Genomic DNA, 17,647 nt, shown 5'->3' with positions numbered 1-17,647 from the left:
CTATGTATCCTTTCTCATGAAACCTGTCTAAGAAGGGACAAATTGAGCCATATCAGAAATAGAAGAGGTCAAAGCTTTTGTGATACTCAGCAATGGGATAGGGCCCATGAATGATTGATGCATTTAAAGCATGAACAAATTAAGGAGACCCAGTATTAAAAAAACACACATGTACATAATGTATATATGTGTGTATGTATACATACATATGTACACACAAATAAATATATATGTGTGGAAGACAGTGACCCTTACCCAAATTAAAATCAGAGACTCTCAAGGTAAAAGCATAAAAGGATTTTTCATGATTTCAAGAGAAAGGGCAACTCCCAACAGACAAGATGTCAGTAGAGGAGTGCAAATTGGAAAGTACAAAGCACAAGATTATATAAATCCTAACCAGAAGCCCCCAACCCTCCCCACCTCTGACTTTTTCTCCCATTGGCTGGCAAGTTCTAATTTACTCAGAGACTCAATATAGATCCCAGGACACACTATGCCTATTAGATACTTAAATACTATTGAAAGAGACAGGAGGGAAATGTTTGTATATCTAAGATAATTGAATACCTATAGCTTTTAGTTGTAACAATTTGTTATTGCAATAGTCTCAAGACACAATTAGGGCATAGTTCAATTCCACATTCTTTTTTCAGTCTACATTTTTTTAAATTAAAGTTTATTATTTTCAAAATATATGCATGGATAATTTTTATGATTTGCATTTGCAAAAGCTTGTGTTCCAAATGTTTTTCCCTCCCTTACCCCGACCTCCTCCCCTAGACAGCAAGTAATTCAATATATATTAAACAAGTGCAATTCTTCTATACATATTTCCACAAATAACATGCTGCACAAGAAAAATCAGATCAAAAAGGAAAAAAATGAGAAAGAAAACAAAATGCAAACAAACAACAACAACGACAGTGAAAATACTACGTTATGGTCCACACTCAGTTCCCACATTCCTCTCTCTGGATGCAGATAGCTCTCTTCATCACAAGATCATTGCAATTGGCAAGGTCACATTTTTTATGAGAGATCTCAGTTTATCTCATTCAGTCTCTCTTTTTTATTTATTAATCTTTGAAGACTTCTCACCCTTCTTGATACCATCTTATTCTCAATCTCCAATCCCTTTGGACTTGGTTTGTCCTTTTTCTCTCCTGGGGTCCATCCTCATCCTTTTAATACTCTAAGTCTAACTGGACCTCCTCCTCCAAGTTGTTCAATCTTTTCTCTCTTGAGAGTCATGTCTGTATTACCTTGTGATAAGGTGTATCATACAAATGAGGCAGACAGGGAGTAGTATGACTCCACAGTTATCAGCAGGAACCAAAAAAATCTATTTCTCCTAGCTGCCTTTAGACTAAGATCACCAAGAGTTATTAAATGGGGAGGTCTGAAATGGGACATGGGCCAATTTTCTAGTGTCTTTGGCAATTTCTTTTACTGTCTGTCTGTCCATTATCATCAATTTTCACATAACAAAATTTTAATTTTCCACAAACTCTACCTTCTTCAGCCAACAAGTAATCTAATACCAATCTATAATAAGTACCATTTCCTATTTTGAATGGTCTGCTAACAGACCTTTGTTATTTAGTTACTAATTATTTTGACTACAGCCTGGAGTCTGTTGAGCCTATTCTATATACAGATTGGGATTCTGTATCCCCAACTCCAATCTGGGACCATCACCCCAACCATTTGTGTCCCCAGTAATTAGAGTAGGTAACTCTTTACAAATAAAGATGCATGTCAGGAAAATCAGCAACAATATAAATGCTAAAAGAAACAGACATATACATTTGGCAACAGATAGATGACTAGGCCAAATACTCATTTACTTATTTAGGATATAATGACCATATATTTGTAGATGGGTAGCTGCAAGATCTTACATACTTGAATTGTGCTTATTGCTTCTACTTAACACTAGCCTTGATTATAGAAATTTGGTATAAGAGGAAAAAGCAGGGACACAATTATATTCAAAAACTGGTCCTTCAGGCCTCAGCCTGAAAGCACATCCATGACAGGATAAAGCATCCTTAGCTCAGTTTGATTTTAGATAATTGTTTGCAATAACAATTCCACCTTATAGCTATACTCAGGAATAATCAGGTGGATCTTATTCCTTTGAATAAGGAGAATTCTTTGAATAAGGAGAAATTGAGTCAGAAGGATTCCACCTTTATCAGAGGCCAAGGTTGTCCTCACAATTCTCACTCAGATAACTAATGTCCACTTATAACAATTCAGGATCACATTTCTCTGAGTAGTTTATGGCATATTCCTTTCAGATAGTGGATTACTGGCTTTATGATCCATTTGACAATCATACTTGAATTCAAAACTCCAAATAACGTCATTTACAATTCCAAGAGATTTTTTTCTCAAATAGCAAATCTCATTAATCAAAGCTTCAGGTGAATTTAGCTCTCGAGAATCACATATCCTAAATAAGTGTTGACTATAATCTTATATTGATAACAGTAAGAGATTCATCCTAGAAAGTTCACAGCTTATCTTCATATCTAGGAGATGGGTTTTAAATTCAACATTACACAAATCATTTACTTTGATGCTCAATGATCAATCTATATCAAAACATGTTCAGGTATTAACTATGTTCAAAGGGACAAAGACATAGACCACTGTTCTCATAATCTCCCTAAACAATGGGAACAGCTTTAAAATGATTCAGTACAACTAATTAAAACTCACATAGAATATAGAATATACTGTCCTAATTTCATAGTAAAGAACCCTATCAGAATTAACATTCATAATTGCTTCATCTTAAAAAAAGGTTAATTCAACTTTCTCCAATTGAGGAGTCTATAAACTTTTTCTGGAAATATAAACAAAGGTACAAAACTAATATTGTTAAAAATTCCTCTAAGCACAATTTCCCCTCCCACCAAAATACTCCTTATTCCCCTAGTGCAAATTCAATTTTAGATATTATACCAGTCCATTCTTGAGTCTCCTTCACAAGTCCTTTAACCTTGGTGTTCTCAGCCTCCAGAGAGCAATTTGTCATATGTAACATCTGGGAAGGTCCTTCCCATTCTTACTTTTTCCAGGACTTAGTAAGCACAAACTCTTCTGGAACTGCAAACTCCAAAGGTGATGTCTGGGCTTGCAGTCTTTGCCGCCTAAGAGCTAAAAGGGATGAGGACACTGTCACTATAGAATTCCTTAAAAACTTAACTTTTGTTTCAAAAGAGAGTCTTCCCTTTCTTCTCCCAAATAAAGTAAATTAATCTCATATGGAGAAAGTCCCAGATCATTTCTGGGGACAGTTCTAATTCTTTAACAAATCAATAAACAAACATTTGGTCCAAGGAAATTTAGTCACACTTTCTTAAGAATTTGATTGATTCTTTCCTCTTTCCCTGATGGGGACAGATGCCCAGGTGCATAGATTTGCCATTCAGTTTGCAATCCCTCCCCATTATTTTTTATAAAATCATAGAAGTAAAATGTTTCTCTATCAGAAATAATCTATAGGTATTATTTGTTCCAATGTTATTCAACTAATCCCTCAAGCAGCAGAGCTCAAGGGAAAGTTTCTACCCATCTTATCAAATGGTCCACTATAATCAGTAATTGCCTCAGTTTTCCCACTGATGTCATTTCAGTAAAACCTAACTTGAATATTCTGGAGCCAGGTTCCCTCCTCTCTGGAAAGACACCTCCTCAACTCTTCCTTTTAATCTTTAGATATATTACACATCTTTCAGATACAATTTGTTTTGCAATTACATATATCCCTATGCACCAAATTTTCTTGCTTTTACTTCTTTTGTTAAAAGGAGAAAGTAAGACAAAATTTAAAATTCAGAATATAAGTAATATCTAAATAACTTTGGACCAGATTTCACAAAGTTTATACCACATATCCAGTAGGGCTTACAAAATATTAAAGCACAGCTCGTACAATCATTTTTAATTTTTTTAAACTTAAAATCAAATTAGATACAGATTTAAACTTTCAGTAGCAATAAACAAATTCACAATTTTAGCATGCACTTTTAATACTTAATTATCTCATAGAATTTCAGAATCAGAATCAGAATTCAATTTAAATACACACAGCCTCAAAATTTAAGGTGGAAGAAAACTGCCCTTTCAAGTCCATCTACAAAGGAGGGGAACATGTAAGAAGGGTCTTAAGAAACTAGTGGACTTTTGGATCCTGGGGGAAAGAATTGGAAAAATTTGGACCCAGGTGTCCAGCTGGAGGTTTGTGACCTAGTGACTAGCCCACCCTAATGCTGGGGGCTATCTCGAAGATGTTAGGGCACCAGTGCAAATCCTAGAAGAATACAGGCCAGTGAGGATTGTTAACCTATCTAGGACAGATTACACAAGCCTCTCCATGGGAGAGAAGCATGAAAAAAAAATTTTTTTTCAGTCTTGCAGTTTTTTTGAAAGCCTCAGGTTCAGGCTCTCAGAAGGCTTTTAGTCATGTAAATTAGATCCACCTAAACGTACTGTAGACTAACTCAACTTAGCTGATAGAGAGACTGTGCCAAGCAACTTACCGATTAGTCTCAAAAACCCCAGAATCTGCTAAAACAGTTTTAGCAGTTCTATAAATTTAACTATTTCTGCAGACCCAAATTGGCCAGTGCTAGGACCAAAGAAATATGTCATTTTTTTTTTTTTCTTTTTGGTTCGAGTTAAATAATTTCCCTGTCAAAGATCTAGTCCTTCCTCTCTCTATCTAAAAGCTATTTGTATAAGTCCAAATATATACAAAACAAGCCTTTTAAAATCCCAAATAGCTAGATCTTTTCCTTTGTAATTCAGCTGACTGAGAGAAACATATTAAAAAACACAGGTTCACAAACAAGAACCACATTTCTAAGGAAGGGAATTCTGGAGAGGATCCTGCTAGCTGAGTGTGGAAGGCTCCTTTGAATTTATTCTGAGCTCCTGCCCAAGCAAAGCAATAGTATTTAATCTTTTTCTTTTTGTCCTTCCCTATAAATTTTGGTACTTCATCCTTCCTAAAGAACTATCTTCTGGGACACTAAATAGGTTTTTTAGAGCCAGCTACTTTAGATTGTTCCTTTTCCAAGGTTCACAATATCTTATCCTCTTTGATGGAGGACTCATTGTATCTTAGTAAAAGAAAATGGGAGAACCCTTAGAGACATTAAGTGCTTAGATTTTCCCAATATCAAAGGAAAATGGGAGCCTTTTACAGATTCTAATCTCTTTAACTCTTCCAGTCCCAACCCCAGTCACCCAGGTGGCTCACCACTTTTTAATCATAGGGAAAGTCCTCTACCCTCTTATTCTCTTCCTCCCCTTCACCAGTTTCTTGCCCTACCTGGGTTGTGCACAATTTTTACCTGACGGATTTCAAACTTTTCTCAGCTGGCTTATCTCCTGGGTGAATTAATCCTCTATCTTCACTAGCCCACTTCTGTTTTTGCTTTCTTAGTGTCCCTTTTAGGTAATTTTCCCCTGGATCTGAGCTAGAGACCCTAAGTTCAAGGATTCTCTGGAGGTTGCCCAGAGAATTTAGTGTGAGACCGACCTCTCACAAATGGGAAATATCCCAGACTAGCCCCCAAAACTGTGTGGGACAGTAACCCTTATCCAAATTAAAATAAAAGACTCTCAAGGTAAAAAGCAAAAAAGGATTACTATCTCAGAGAAAGGGCAACTCCCAACAGACAAGGTGTCAGTAGAGAAGTCCAAAGTGCAAAATGCAAAACACAAGATTATATAACCCTAATCAGAAGTCCCCTTTTTTCCCATTTGGCTGAGTTCTGATTTACCCAGAGACTAAATATTGACCCCAGAACACACTTTACCTATTAGATACTTAAGTGCTAATGAAAAGAGTGGGGGAGGGAAGACACAGAAGGGAAAGGTTTATCTAAGATAATTAAATACCTGCAGCTTTTAGCTATAGCTCATCTTGTAATTTCAAAGTCTCAAGTTACAATTAGGGCATAGGTCAAGATCACATTCTTATGAGAGATCTTCACTTAGTTTATCCCATTTAATATGTGTGTGTGTGTGTGTGTGTGTGTGTGTAATATCTGTTGCCATGCATGTGTTTTTATATATCTAAGTATACATAGGTTTTGCATGAACAAATGCATACATAATATTCAAAATTCATACACAAACATAAGTACATATACATATATACTATGTGCATATGTCTGTGTGTGTGTCTATATGTGGGTGATATTTCTCTAAGTACATAAAATTGTCCTTGTTAGTTATTTTATTGGCTGCAAAGCTTTTATATGTTTGGGTTTCATTTTTTTGTTTGTTTATCCTATATTTCCTTATTTAATTATTTATGCAAAATACATATTTATATATAATGTATGAATTGTCTCACAGAAAAATATAAATTTTTCTATGAGATTTTCCCTATTTATTTACTTGGAGTACCAGATTTGCAATATTAGAATTCAACATTACTTTGGGAGACAATAGAGTAGTGTGATCTCTATATGATCCTGGTGGTGGAGTATAGAGTGGAAAGTATTTTCTGCCATCCTGATATTCCTGGTTCAGTCTTTGGAAAACATATGCTCTTATTAGCTCCCTATCTAAACAAAAACAAACAAGCAAAAATAATGTGTCCTTTCTTGTTATTTTGTGGAAATTACTAAATTTTCCTAGCTAAAATTGAGAGTCCAGGACTAAACTAAAGAATTATACTAAAAGCTCCAGGGAAGAAAAGAAGCCAAATTATTAAAAGGCTTCTACTGTTCCAGTAGACCTTAAGACCATTCCTTTCTTTCCAAATGGAGAAATTTGAAACTATCAGGTGGAAATTAAAAGGAGTGGGCACAAAGTCTCTTCCATAAGCTAAGAAATAGGGACATGTGCCAAAAACTTTGGCTATGGAAAAAATATGCTTCATGCTATAAAAGATTCTTAAGAGAAATTCTTTTGGAAAAATAGTTTTTTAATGGTAGGCAAAATGAAAAGGATTTTCTTATCCCTTGGAGATAAGCTTGACCAAGAGATCAAACTCTCTTTACATTGATCTTGGGAAACTTTCAGAGTAAATGTCAGTCAATATTCAGACATAAATTATTTGGCTTGATGTTAGAAAAATAATTTACTAAAAGTGCTTTTTGTTCATAGATTGCTCTTTCTCATGTTTGTTACTATAGAATATGAAGTAAACTGATGAAGTATTAACTATTTATGAATTCATTTTTTTCAACTATGTTTCTTAAGTGAAAAGGAATTTTTTTTTATTCTAACATTGGCTGTTTATATATACTTTAATGTTGAGGAACTTGGCCAGCAAGCTGGTTTTATTCCTATAATTTACAAACATACATACATGTATATATATGTGTGTGTATGTATGTATGTTTGTAAATTGAGCTAAATTGAGTTTGCTGATTTCTTGTCAAAATTAATAGCACCGTTAGTTTCAGGTTAAGTGAATATTATTTTATAAAAGAGTATTCTTTCTGTGAATATAGTAGTAAATTAACAAGATATTTGTGGTCACTTAGGAATTTAATTTGCATAATGTATATATTTCATAATTGAAATAGGAAATAGAATAGCTCTTAAAAATAATGCCAAGATCTCTTTACCCAAATTATTTTTATTTACAGTCTTTTCCCTGCATTTTTGATACATATTAATTTGTGTTAAGAATATAAAAATTAACATCCATTAAAACATTTAACTTTAATGATTATTTAGTTTTTTACAGTTTACAGCAATTGCCTTTTTCTTTTTTTTCCCTCTGATTTATTTTCCTATTTAAGATGAAAAGACAACTTTGCTTTCTATGATTTGGCGCTGGCATATGAAAAAAACACTTTTTTTTTTTAAATGTTCAGAGTTGTATCTTCTTTTGTCCCATATCAGGTCCAAGAAACTGGAGACATTGTCCTTTCAAATGCATATGTGGATCTTGTACCAACATCTCATCTCTCGGCTACAGTATCTTCTAAGGTACGGTAACAGATACTTTAAAATCACTACCTGAGTCTTTAATTGGTGAATTTCAAATAGATTTTGAACATCCAAAAGACTGGTTAAGTTAATAAGTATGGGGAGATACATTGAGTGCATTAGTAATTATTATTGCTATTATATTATCATCTAATAGAATTTTTAAAATCAGAATAAATCAGTAATGAATTAATGGCAATCAATATAAGTTGACTCAAATTGGGAAAGAATGATTGATGGATTAATTCCATTACATATTAATTATTTTGAAGACTGGAAAATGACTACCTGTATAACAAAAAATTATGATTTTTCTGTAATTAGAACAGTAAATTCAATTAACTGAATCTCTTGCCCTATAGAGAGACTTTCAGGTCAAGTATTTTTACAAAAAAATACAATTGGAATATTGAAACTTTGTAAACAGTATGTATAATGAGGTGAAATTCCCTTGATTTTTTTAAAAGGTAAACTGATAATAGAAAAGATCAGCATATTTTCCCCTTAATGTGCCTTGCATATTGAATGCTAATTTTTGCTTCTTTACTCTTCTTCCTACTGTTCTCTTTATAAAATTCTACCTATGCCTATATACTTAGCCAAATGCTACTTTGTCAAAACCAGTCTTTTCACCAAGCCTTTTCAGATTATCTATAAACTAACTTTTCTTTGAACTCCTATCACATTTGTTTTATGGCCCCTCAGTTTGGTATTTAATTATATGCTTTTTAAATATTCTTTAATTATTTCATGTGACCATATCTTAACTGATTTAGAATATAACTTTTTTGAGGAAATGTATTTTATCTTACTTTTTTAAATATACATTAGATCCTAGATTATAATATGGGTGCTAGCATAGTCTTGGGCATATGACATATAATCCATAAATAATGTTTGATCTATTGTTAACTTCAGAAAGTATGTGTGGCGTATATAGCTTTTATAAATATCTTTTTTTTTTTACAGTGTATCATGAATTGTTTAGTCATTATTTATTTTGAATCCTTTTCATAGAACTTTTCATACTAAATTTTCTATATAATTTTCTAGGATGGAGTGCTTCAGAGCACTCTTGTTTTTGAGGAAATTGGTCGTCGCATCAAAGATCTTGGAAAGGACCTGGTGAAGAAGGTAAATGCTGTATTTGAATGGAATATCACTAAACAAGGACAAACTGCAGCACAATGGAGTAAGTCAGTGATTTTTTAAAATGTCCTAATGCAAATTTTCATAGTGAAAATGAATATTCAAACTATACTTCTGTAAAGTGAAGAGCCTAGAGTCAGGAACATATGAGATCAAGATCAAGATCAAGAGAACTGGAGAAGAGTTAAGATATTGGATATTTATTTGCATGAGTTAACCATCCTCTCTTTTGACCAACTCCTTCTTAGACAACTACTATTTTTCTTATTCATAGATTGTGTTACTTCATTTGCAACTGCTCTGAAAGAATATTTGTGTTAAAATGATGGGTTCAATTTTGTATTAGGGTAATTGAAAGTGATGTACAATTTCCCAAAGGCAGTCCAACTTGTCCAGTTAGTTGTCCATCTGCTTTACTAAAGATATTTAATATCCAGCAAGATATTATTATTATTTAAGACCAGCAAGATAAACTTACCATTTAATCATATCTCCTAATCTGGACAAAGAAGCATTCTTATTCATTTTTTTTCATTCTTAATCATTTTTTTTCTTCCTGTTTGGTTAGGCTGAATTTTTTAGTGATTTGGAATCTCATTTAATAGCTCTGCATTGTTATTGATCATGATATAATTAGCACAGTTATTTCAACCACTCTTTGATCTTACTAGTACCTCCCACAGAGCTTTAGAAAGCTAGCCCTTTATGCATCTTAAGTCATTCTGAGCTTTATTGCTTTTGAAATTTCTTTTTCTATTTAAAATTCAGTGACCTGCCTTTGCTTCCATATTCTTTATATCTTTTTTAAGAAAAAAATTAATGCATTTTGGTTTTGAACAATATGAGTTTATGGATATATCCCTTCTCCCTCATCCCTAGCTACTCTTCCTTATTAACAGAAGCACATCAAAACTAACCCCATACCTTACATCTATTTGGTAATATATGCAATATTACATAACTGTGGTCTCTAAAAAAGGTGGGAGATGAATTTTTTTGTTTTCTTCATTATCACTTTTACTTTTTCAATGTGTTAGAACCATGATATTATTGATAGTTTCATACTGGCCCCAACTAAACAGTTACTGCCAGAACTGAACCATAGAGAAGAAAAATAGGAACAAAGAAGAAAAAAAAAAGTAGAACTGGACTTTATCAGAGAAGGGAAAGAGAAAGAGACAGAGACAGAGACAGAGAGACAGACAGAGACATTTTGGATCAGAAGACCTGGGCCAAAAACTACCAGTTTTACATATCTCTTCCAAAAAGAAGGGAAGGGAAGGGCCTAGAAAAATTCTTTTCATTCCAAATTCCCTTACTGATGCTTCTCCATTAACTGTAACATAGTGTACTCATATCCTTAGCTAAATGTCTCTGATAATCTGAATTTTGTCTCAACCAGAAAGAGGCCAGGGTCAGAAAGAGGTAAATATAAAACTAAATTAAGGCAGAAACCAAACCTCTGCCCGAATGTTAGAAAATTTTGCAACTTATTATATATAATTCCACAAAGTAATATGGGAGAAAACCATCTAAAGAATCATTATGTTGCCACTAGGCTAAAAAAAAAAAAGAGCTATTGTTTTAAAGAGCGTTACTAGTTAAATCTTCAGAGACAAGTAGAGAGTCAGGAGGAAAGGGAGATAATGTTAGTCACCTTCATTCTCTACAATGATGTCTACATTTACCACCAATGTTATATATATTTTTATTTATTCTATACTTACACAGGTCCTTTTTGGCTCTCCTGTTATATATGTAAGCTCTTTGGAAGATTGTTTCATTTATTTTATTTGTATCTTCAATCCCTATCACACACAGGGCTTTCACTAAGATTTCACCCTTCAGTTCGACATCATTAAGTGCTTACTAGTTGGAGAGCACTTTACTAAAACCTGAAGAAACAGAGATAAAATATGACAGTGCCTGTTTCTAATGATAATGGCAACAATAAAAGGAGGGAAAAAATCCACAATATGTGATAATGAATCTTATTATCTATTCAGTGTAAGTTTTGAAATTAAGATTTAATTGGCTACCAATTAATTTAAAACACAACATATATTTAGTAAACATTTAATGTGGGCAAGACAAAGTTGTAGATTTAAGGAAGATGAAAAATTTTGGAACTTATAGTCTGGTAAAGGAGTCAACAAACTACTGTCTATAGGTCAAATTCTATAGGTTTACACTTTAAAGTTTCTTGTGAAACTTACTTCATGATCCTTAAAAACAAAACAAAACAAAAAAAAACAACAACAGTGTTGGGCTATACTATTCCCAGGACTAAGCTATACATATTTTTTAATATATTTTGTAATATTCCTTCCTCCCAAATTTTTACACCTAACTTGCTGTATTTAATTTTATGGACTGAGAGAGGTGCAGGTAAGTCTAGGTGTTTAATTTGCATTTTTTGTCAACAAAAAATGCAACATCAATTCTTTTAGCATGTAACAGAAAAAATGCAACAAAAATGCTCAGCAATTCTTTTAGCATTAACAGAATTGGAAAATCTCTCTCTATCCGAACAAGAATTCCCTCTTTGATATTCCTGATACAGTAGTTCTTTGAAGACTTCCACGGAGGAAGAAAGGTGTTATCCTCTCCAGGGAAGCCAACTAAAGAGATTTTATAGTTCAGATGATTTATTTAACATGTCACATAAGTTTTAAGTAGAGTGAATTATACCCTTTTACTTAGCTTGTTTTAACTGACAAATACTCCCTAAGTTTTCACAATTCTTTGTATATGTTCCCCCACACACACCATAAGTAAATTACCTGGTGATGTATTTTCCAATATGGTAAACATCATCCAGGATAACATCAGAATGTGAGACCAGAAGAAATCTTCATCAAAAAACAGCATTGCAATTAGAATGTAACTTTTTAGATAAGTTGAACCAATTTTTAAATAACATTTTAACCATGGCAACATCCTATTTTGATTGAATTACTCTTCCTCCTTTACTTTTTTCTTTCTTTTCTTTTTTTTTTTTTTTTTTTGCAAAATTATTATTTTTAAATTTTTTAAAATAGTTTCTATTTACCAGATATATACATGGGTAATTTTACAACATTGACAATTGCCAAACCTTTTGTTCTAATTTTTCCCCTCTTCCTCCTTTTCTTTCAAAGGCTTTAGAAAAGTTTGATTTTGTTTAATCTTTGGTTATTACCCTTTGTAGGAGAAAGGGAGCAAAGGAAATTATTTGACAGTTTTTTGTGTGCCTCAGTTTGCCTTTATTTCTCATAGAACATGACCAAGATAAGAGGACTAAGATCAGAGCTTAAGCTTGAAGCAACTGAAGTTTATCAAATACTGTGGATCATGCTACAGATTTTCTTATTTTCTTGGTGTTCTGAGACTAGATGCATTCATTTCCACAGAAAGCAATTCTCCAAATTGTTATGGGACCCACCTGCTGGTGGCTGCTGGGGATCTAATTCTGACCAGCAGAATAGATCTATCTTTATGTGAGGGGATGATAAGGACACCAGGAGACTGAGAGGCAATTGCATTCTCTGACCTCTCTCCTCTTCCCTCTTGCCTCTGATTTATTTCATTCCCAATTCACAAGCAAAATCTGTCAGTAAAGGTTGATTTGCAATTCTTTCAAGTGTATTATGATTCACAACTATGGGGGATTTAGAAGAACAGACCTGTCCCTTAATTTTACAGTCTTCTTTAATCCTTTACAGGCTTTTTGGGTTTTGCACTTAGGTGGTCCTTAACACCAAATGTTTTCAGAGCGTTTGTCTCTAACCACAGATATCTTGTCCTCAGATTGTCATATAATTGTTCTGAATTTTTTTTCCTCTTACATATACTCTTTCTCCCCAACTTTCCCTGGCCCCTGGATTTTTCTGGATCTGTCAGATGAGGGGAGGGAGGTAAAAAAAGGAGAACCGTGGAGTAGGAAAGGGAAAGAAGGAGTGACAGTCATGCTCCTGGACTTCTAAAATTGGTATTTTGAATTAAATATACACCTTTTTCTGAATATTTGAGCAGAAAAAGGACACATAAACATAGGAATGTGCAATATTTAAAAGAATATTAACAAGTTTCCACCTTTATGCTACAAAGAGACTGTTACTATCCCTATTCACATTCCAAAGCAATAGTCCCAGTACTGTTTTACTCTATAAGTAAAGTTAGAATGTAATAACCATCAACTGAGAATTAGACCCAAGAGCTATGAAGATTTATTTTTTTTTATTACTACAGAACAATTATGTTTTTTTTTTTTTCCTCTCTTCTATTCTGCATAGTAAAATCACTATAGTCCCTGGGGTATTTTGTCACTGCTTTAAGTTTGACTCCCAAACGACTTATAATCTGTAGCTGGGTTTTAGTGTATATTAAAATGACTTTTTTTTTTTTTTTTGATCTCTACATTCTGATCACAATATATAGCCTCTCAAATTCCCATGAGAAATTCCATGGGTTTACCAAAATGACATTCTGGATTATTCTATATTGTTTGACTACAGCTACCCATTATAATATAGCTTTTTACTAAAATCTATAATAAAGAAATCTTTTTTTTTTAATGTGTAAGGACCCACTTTTAAAAAGTTAATGTTTTTAGGTTTCATTGACAATGATTTATATTGTTGCTTTCCTTGTAAATAGAAATTTTGCTTTCCTTACAAATACTTAGAATCATTTCTGATAGAACAACATTATTTTAACTCACATTTGGTCAGAAATTACAAATATTTCACATATCTTTGTTTCACTATTTTTCATGAGCAGCAAGGTGAATTTTGTCTCATAAATATATATCATAATTAAATATCTAAAACTAAGGCTATGCAAATGTCCATGGTAAGTCCAGGCCTTGACCTAGATTCCATAAAAACTTTGTCTTTGAATGTTAGATAGTCATGTTATTATGTCTTCCTAACTGCATTCTAACAGCATATAGAAGAAGTTGAACCAAGTGGAAAGTAGGAAACTGTATCACTCCCTGAAGGTCAGAAAATACCCATTCTTGAGGAATCAGTCTCCTTCAGGCCATACTGTCTTTTACATTGATGCTCATCTTAAAAGAGATTCATGTCTACAATAGAATCTGAAAGCACACTTTATTAAAAAAAAACTTGCATTTATCAATATATTGACCAAATAAATACTTTGTTTGGTGTTTTTAAAATTATTGACTTCCTATTTCCTTGCTTGAATATTCCCAATCTTATTTTTTCTGTGTTTCTGTGTATCTTTTCCAAACTTAGTTTTATCTCTGTTGAATTTTGTGTGGCATAGTCCTTTATTTTTCTGTTGTTTCATACTGTGTAGAATACTCTCAAGAATACTGACAATCATATGACATGGGTTTTGCTGTCAAAGAACTTTTATAATGTGGTAGCATATGTAAGAAATTGTATGTCAGTGACTCCTTTTACTCTTGTTTTCTGTGACCCTTGTTCTTTGTTTCTAGTGTACAATGGATAAAGTTGCTAAGAATATGGAAATTAATTTTTTCCTATCCCCCCCAACCTATGAACCCACAGAACTATATTTATTTTTAACAAGGTTAATAACCTTTCCCTACTATAATTCTGTAACTATATTCCAACATTAAATTGGGGATTCTTTGCTCAGCTAATTGAGTGTAATTTTGTAAAATAATAGACAAGGCAAAATCTGAATAAAATAAATGTGACTAACTCAGGAAGTATAAAAATGTCCAAATTTCTATCGGTATCTATTTTGTTTGTTTTCATATTATAAAAGGGAAAGGCAAATAAAATGATTTTTTTTCTCTGTTTTTCTTCTCCAGCTATTGACCTAAAAAATGGCTCTGGAGAATTGTATCAGGGCCCTGCAAGAGGTTCTGCTGACATAGCCTTCACTCTTTCAGATGAAGACTTCATGGAGGTTGTTTTGGGCAAGCTTAACCCTCAAAAGGTAATGATCTCATGAGGTCGGTTTGTTCACTATCATTTCTCCTGACATAACAATTAGAATTTCAAAATTAATTTTTGGATTCTCATTTACAATATAAATTAAGAAGAAAGAAGAAAAGCATTCCTGTCCTGTTTCAAAGGCATCAGTAAATTTGAACCAGATATAACAGCTTAAGCTTCAGTCTGAATTTATGGTCAAAACTTGTTTGTTCCCCATGTATCCCCAGTAAAAGATAGTTTAAAAAATATAATTAGGTTAAAATGTGTATAGATATATTGCTAAATATTAACTGCCAAACAAAAATTTACCACATGACAACATAAGCATTTACTCTTGACAGTTGGCAATGACCAAATTTATTTTCTGTGGTTAAATATTTATTAGTAAACAAATATGGCACAAGTATGTATTGATTATTAATATTTTTAACAGGGAAATATTTTCTTTGGCATAGCAGAATGGGAATAAAAAGTTTTATTTTAAAAAAATATTTTATTTTTATAAAACATCTTTATTTCAGGCAGTTTGGAAATGTTTTTTTTGGTGCTGTTTCTTATTTAAATTTATAAGCATTTCCTTGAGTAATTTTAGAAAAGTAAGAGTAAAGAGTTTTTCTACAGGAGCTCAAACCACTATTTCAAAAGATCAATTAACTAATAAACAACAAAAAAATATTTATTAATTACCTACTATGTTCCAGGTATTGTATTAGGTGCTGAGGATACAAAGAAGCCATCTCTATTCTTAAGGATAATTTATAATAAAGAAATATTTTCGTGGCCAAGAAAAAATACCCAGAATTTATCCCTTGGGAACTAGTTCATTCCTTGTATTTTTAGGACAGAGACTTTAAACACCAGAAGATTTCCTTCTGCCACTTGTTTGCTGATGTAAGAGGACCTTAAAATTTTGCTTTTGAGATATTGTGTAGTTGGCACTGGATGTGATATATGCCAGTCTTTTTACATTTTATATTGGTGGGATAATGAAATTTAGGATTATATGAGACTTAGAAATCACCTTGAATTTGTATATTGTTTTCTGAGTAGTATAACAACCATCATGAATAATTGCTCCCATTTTACTGATGAACTAATTTGAAACTAGAGTAGTGACCAAGCACCTTCCATAAAGTTTCACTGCAGCTTAGGTAGAAAGAAAGAAGATAGGACCTGTAATCACTAAAAATCTGATTGAGTATTACTTCCTGACTGTGGAGTGTGGGAATATCACAGCCTTTTTAAACTTCAGTTTAGAACATGAGTATAATAATATGCACTTAATTTTATGAATGGGTCTTTATGAGAGTAAAATGATACAGGAAAGCTGCTTTTATTATTAGAAGAAGGTGCAGGATTCTCTATACTACTACCCCCAGCCTGCTATTTTAAGCATATTTTTTTTCTTTGGTACTTCTAGTTTATGAAAAAGAATTAATAACTTTAGTTATTCTGTAATTTTTTCTGTCATTGCTTTCAAGTTTTTAAATATCATCTTATTCAGTTTAATACTCTGATTACTTATAAAATAATATTAAAGGTAATAAACTAGAAATGATTTAAACACTTATCTTGTCTTATTTATGGAAGTATCTAGCTTTTAGAATGATAGTACTGTTGAGATAAAATTCTCACCTCTATATTGAGAATACAGAAAATAATTGCACAATTTGGCTTAAAAAGCTGGGCAAGGGCAGGGTGGCCTTTTTCATTTTGTTTTGCTTTGTATTTTCTATGTGTGTGTAACTATGTATTTAACAGATGGCTTAGAAATATTTATTCCATTTATTCACAAAATAATCACTGCAAGATAAAGTTTCCCTACATCTCCTTTGTCTCAGAATTGAATTCAACTGATTTTCAGTTTAAATCACAGGCCTTTTAAAGTGCCATGAACAAAATTGACATGTTCTTCTTTTCTCCTTTAATTTCTGTCTTTCAGGCCTTCTTTAATGGTAAACTTCGGGTCAAAGGAAACATCATGCTAAGCCAGAAGCTAGAGATGATTCTTAAAGACTATGCCAAGCTTTAAAGGGTCTATCACTTTCCAGAGATAAGGAAAATAATTGAGATTTCTTTCCAACAAAGCTTTTGTGATTATATGGTAGAAATCTTTAAAACTTAAGTTGGTGGAAAAACATTTAAAGTTTCATAACAGATACTACGTTATTCAAATTTTAATTTCCCACTAATTTGTCATTTGATTGTTGCAGTTACTAGAAATGGATTTGAAGGTGCATTGCATAAATCATATGCTTCTGTTCTTAGGTCTGTTTTTCTTCATAATATTAATTTTCTACCCCAAAAGAGTCTATGTCTTAAAATAATGTCTATATTGAAAGAAAAAATAAATCATTTAAAAAACCTTTGTGTACTTTGTTTCTGCATTGTTATTTTCTGTTTCCTACTAACAGGGCATTTCACTTTCATTTCAGACTCAGTCTTTATATATTCACATAATCTAGATTTCTTAAATACTTGCATATCACGACTGATCTCTGAGGTAGAATAAACAAAGAGGTGCTTTGGGGAGATCTTCAGATTAGCTGAAATCACATTGTTTTGCATAGAGTTTTTTTTTTTTTGTTTAATAATTTTCTTTTAAAATG

The 17,647-nt window shown here is 32.6% G+C and overlaps 1 protein-coding gene across 1 annotated transcript in view; it reads left to right on the top strand.

Annotated features, from left to right (window-relative positions):
• The window catches only part of HSD17B4 (hydroxysteroid 17-beta dehydrogenase 4), a 148,059-nt gene extending 130,651 nt beyond the window's left edge, over positions 1–17,408 (top strand). The window contains exons 21-24 of the mRNA XM_074281524.1: positions 7,888–7,974; positions 9,028–9,166; positions 14,912–15,039; positions 16,981–17,408. Of these exons, the coding sequence (XP_074137625.1) occupies positions 7,888–7,974; positions 9,028–9,166; positions 14,912–15,039; positions 16,981–17,070 (444 nt within the window). The 3' untranslated portion in view covers positions 17,071–17,408. The remainder of the gene's footprint in view (positions 1–7,887; positions 7,975–9,027; positions 9,167–14,911; positions 15,040–16,980) is intronic.
• The last annotated feature ends 239 nt before the right edge of the window (positions 17,409–17,647 follow it).

The sequence above is a fragment of the Sminthopsis crassicaudata genome, chromosome 1, assembly GCF_048593235.1.
Source record: "Sminthopsis crassicaudata isolate SCR6 chromosome 1, ASM4859323v1, whole genome shotgun sequence".
Classification (NCBI taxonomy): Eukaryota; Metazoa; Chordata; class Mammalia; order Dasyuromorphia; family Dasyuridae; genus Sminthopsis; species Sminthopsis crassicaudata.
Note: the sequence above shows the minus strand (reverse complement) of the source record. Positions and strands in the feature narration are given on the sequence as shown.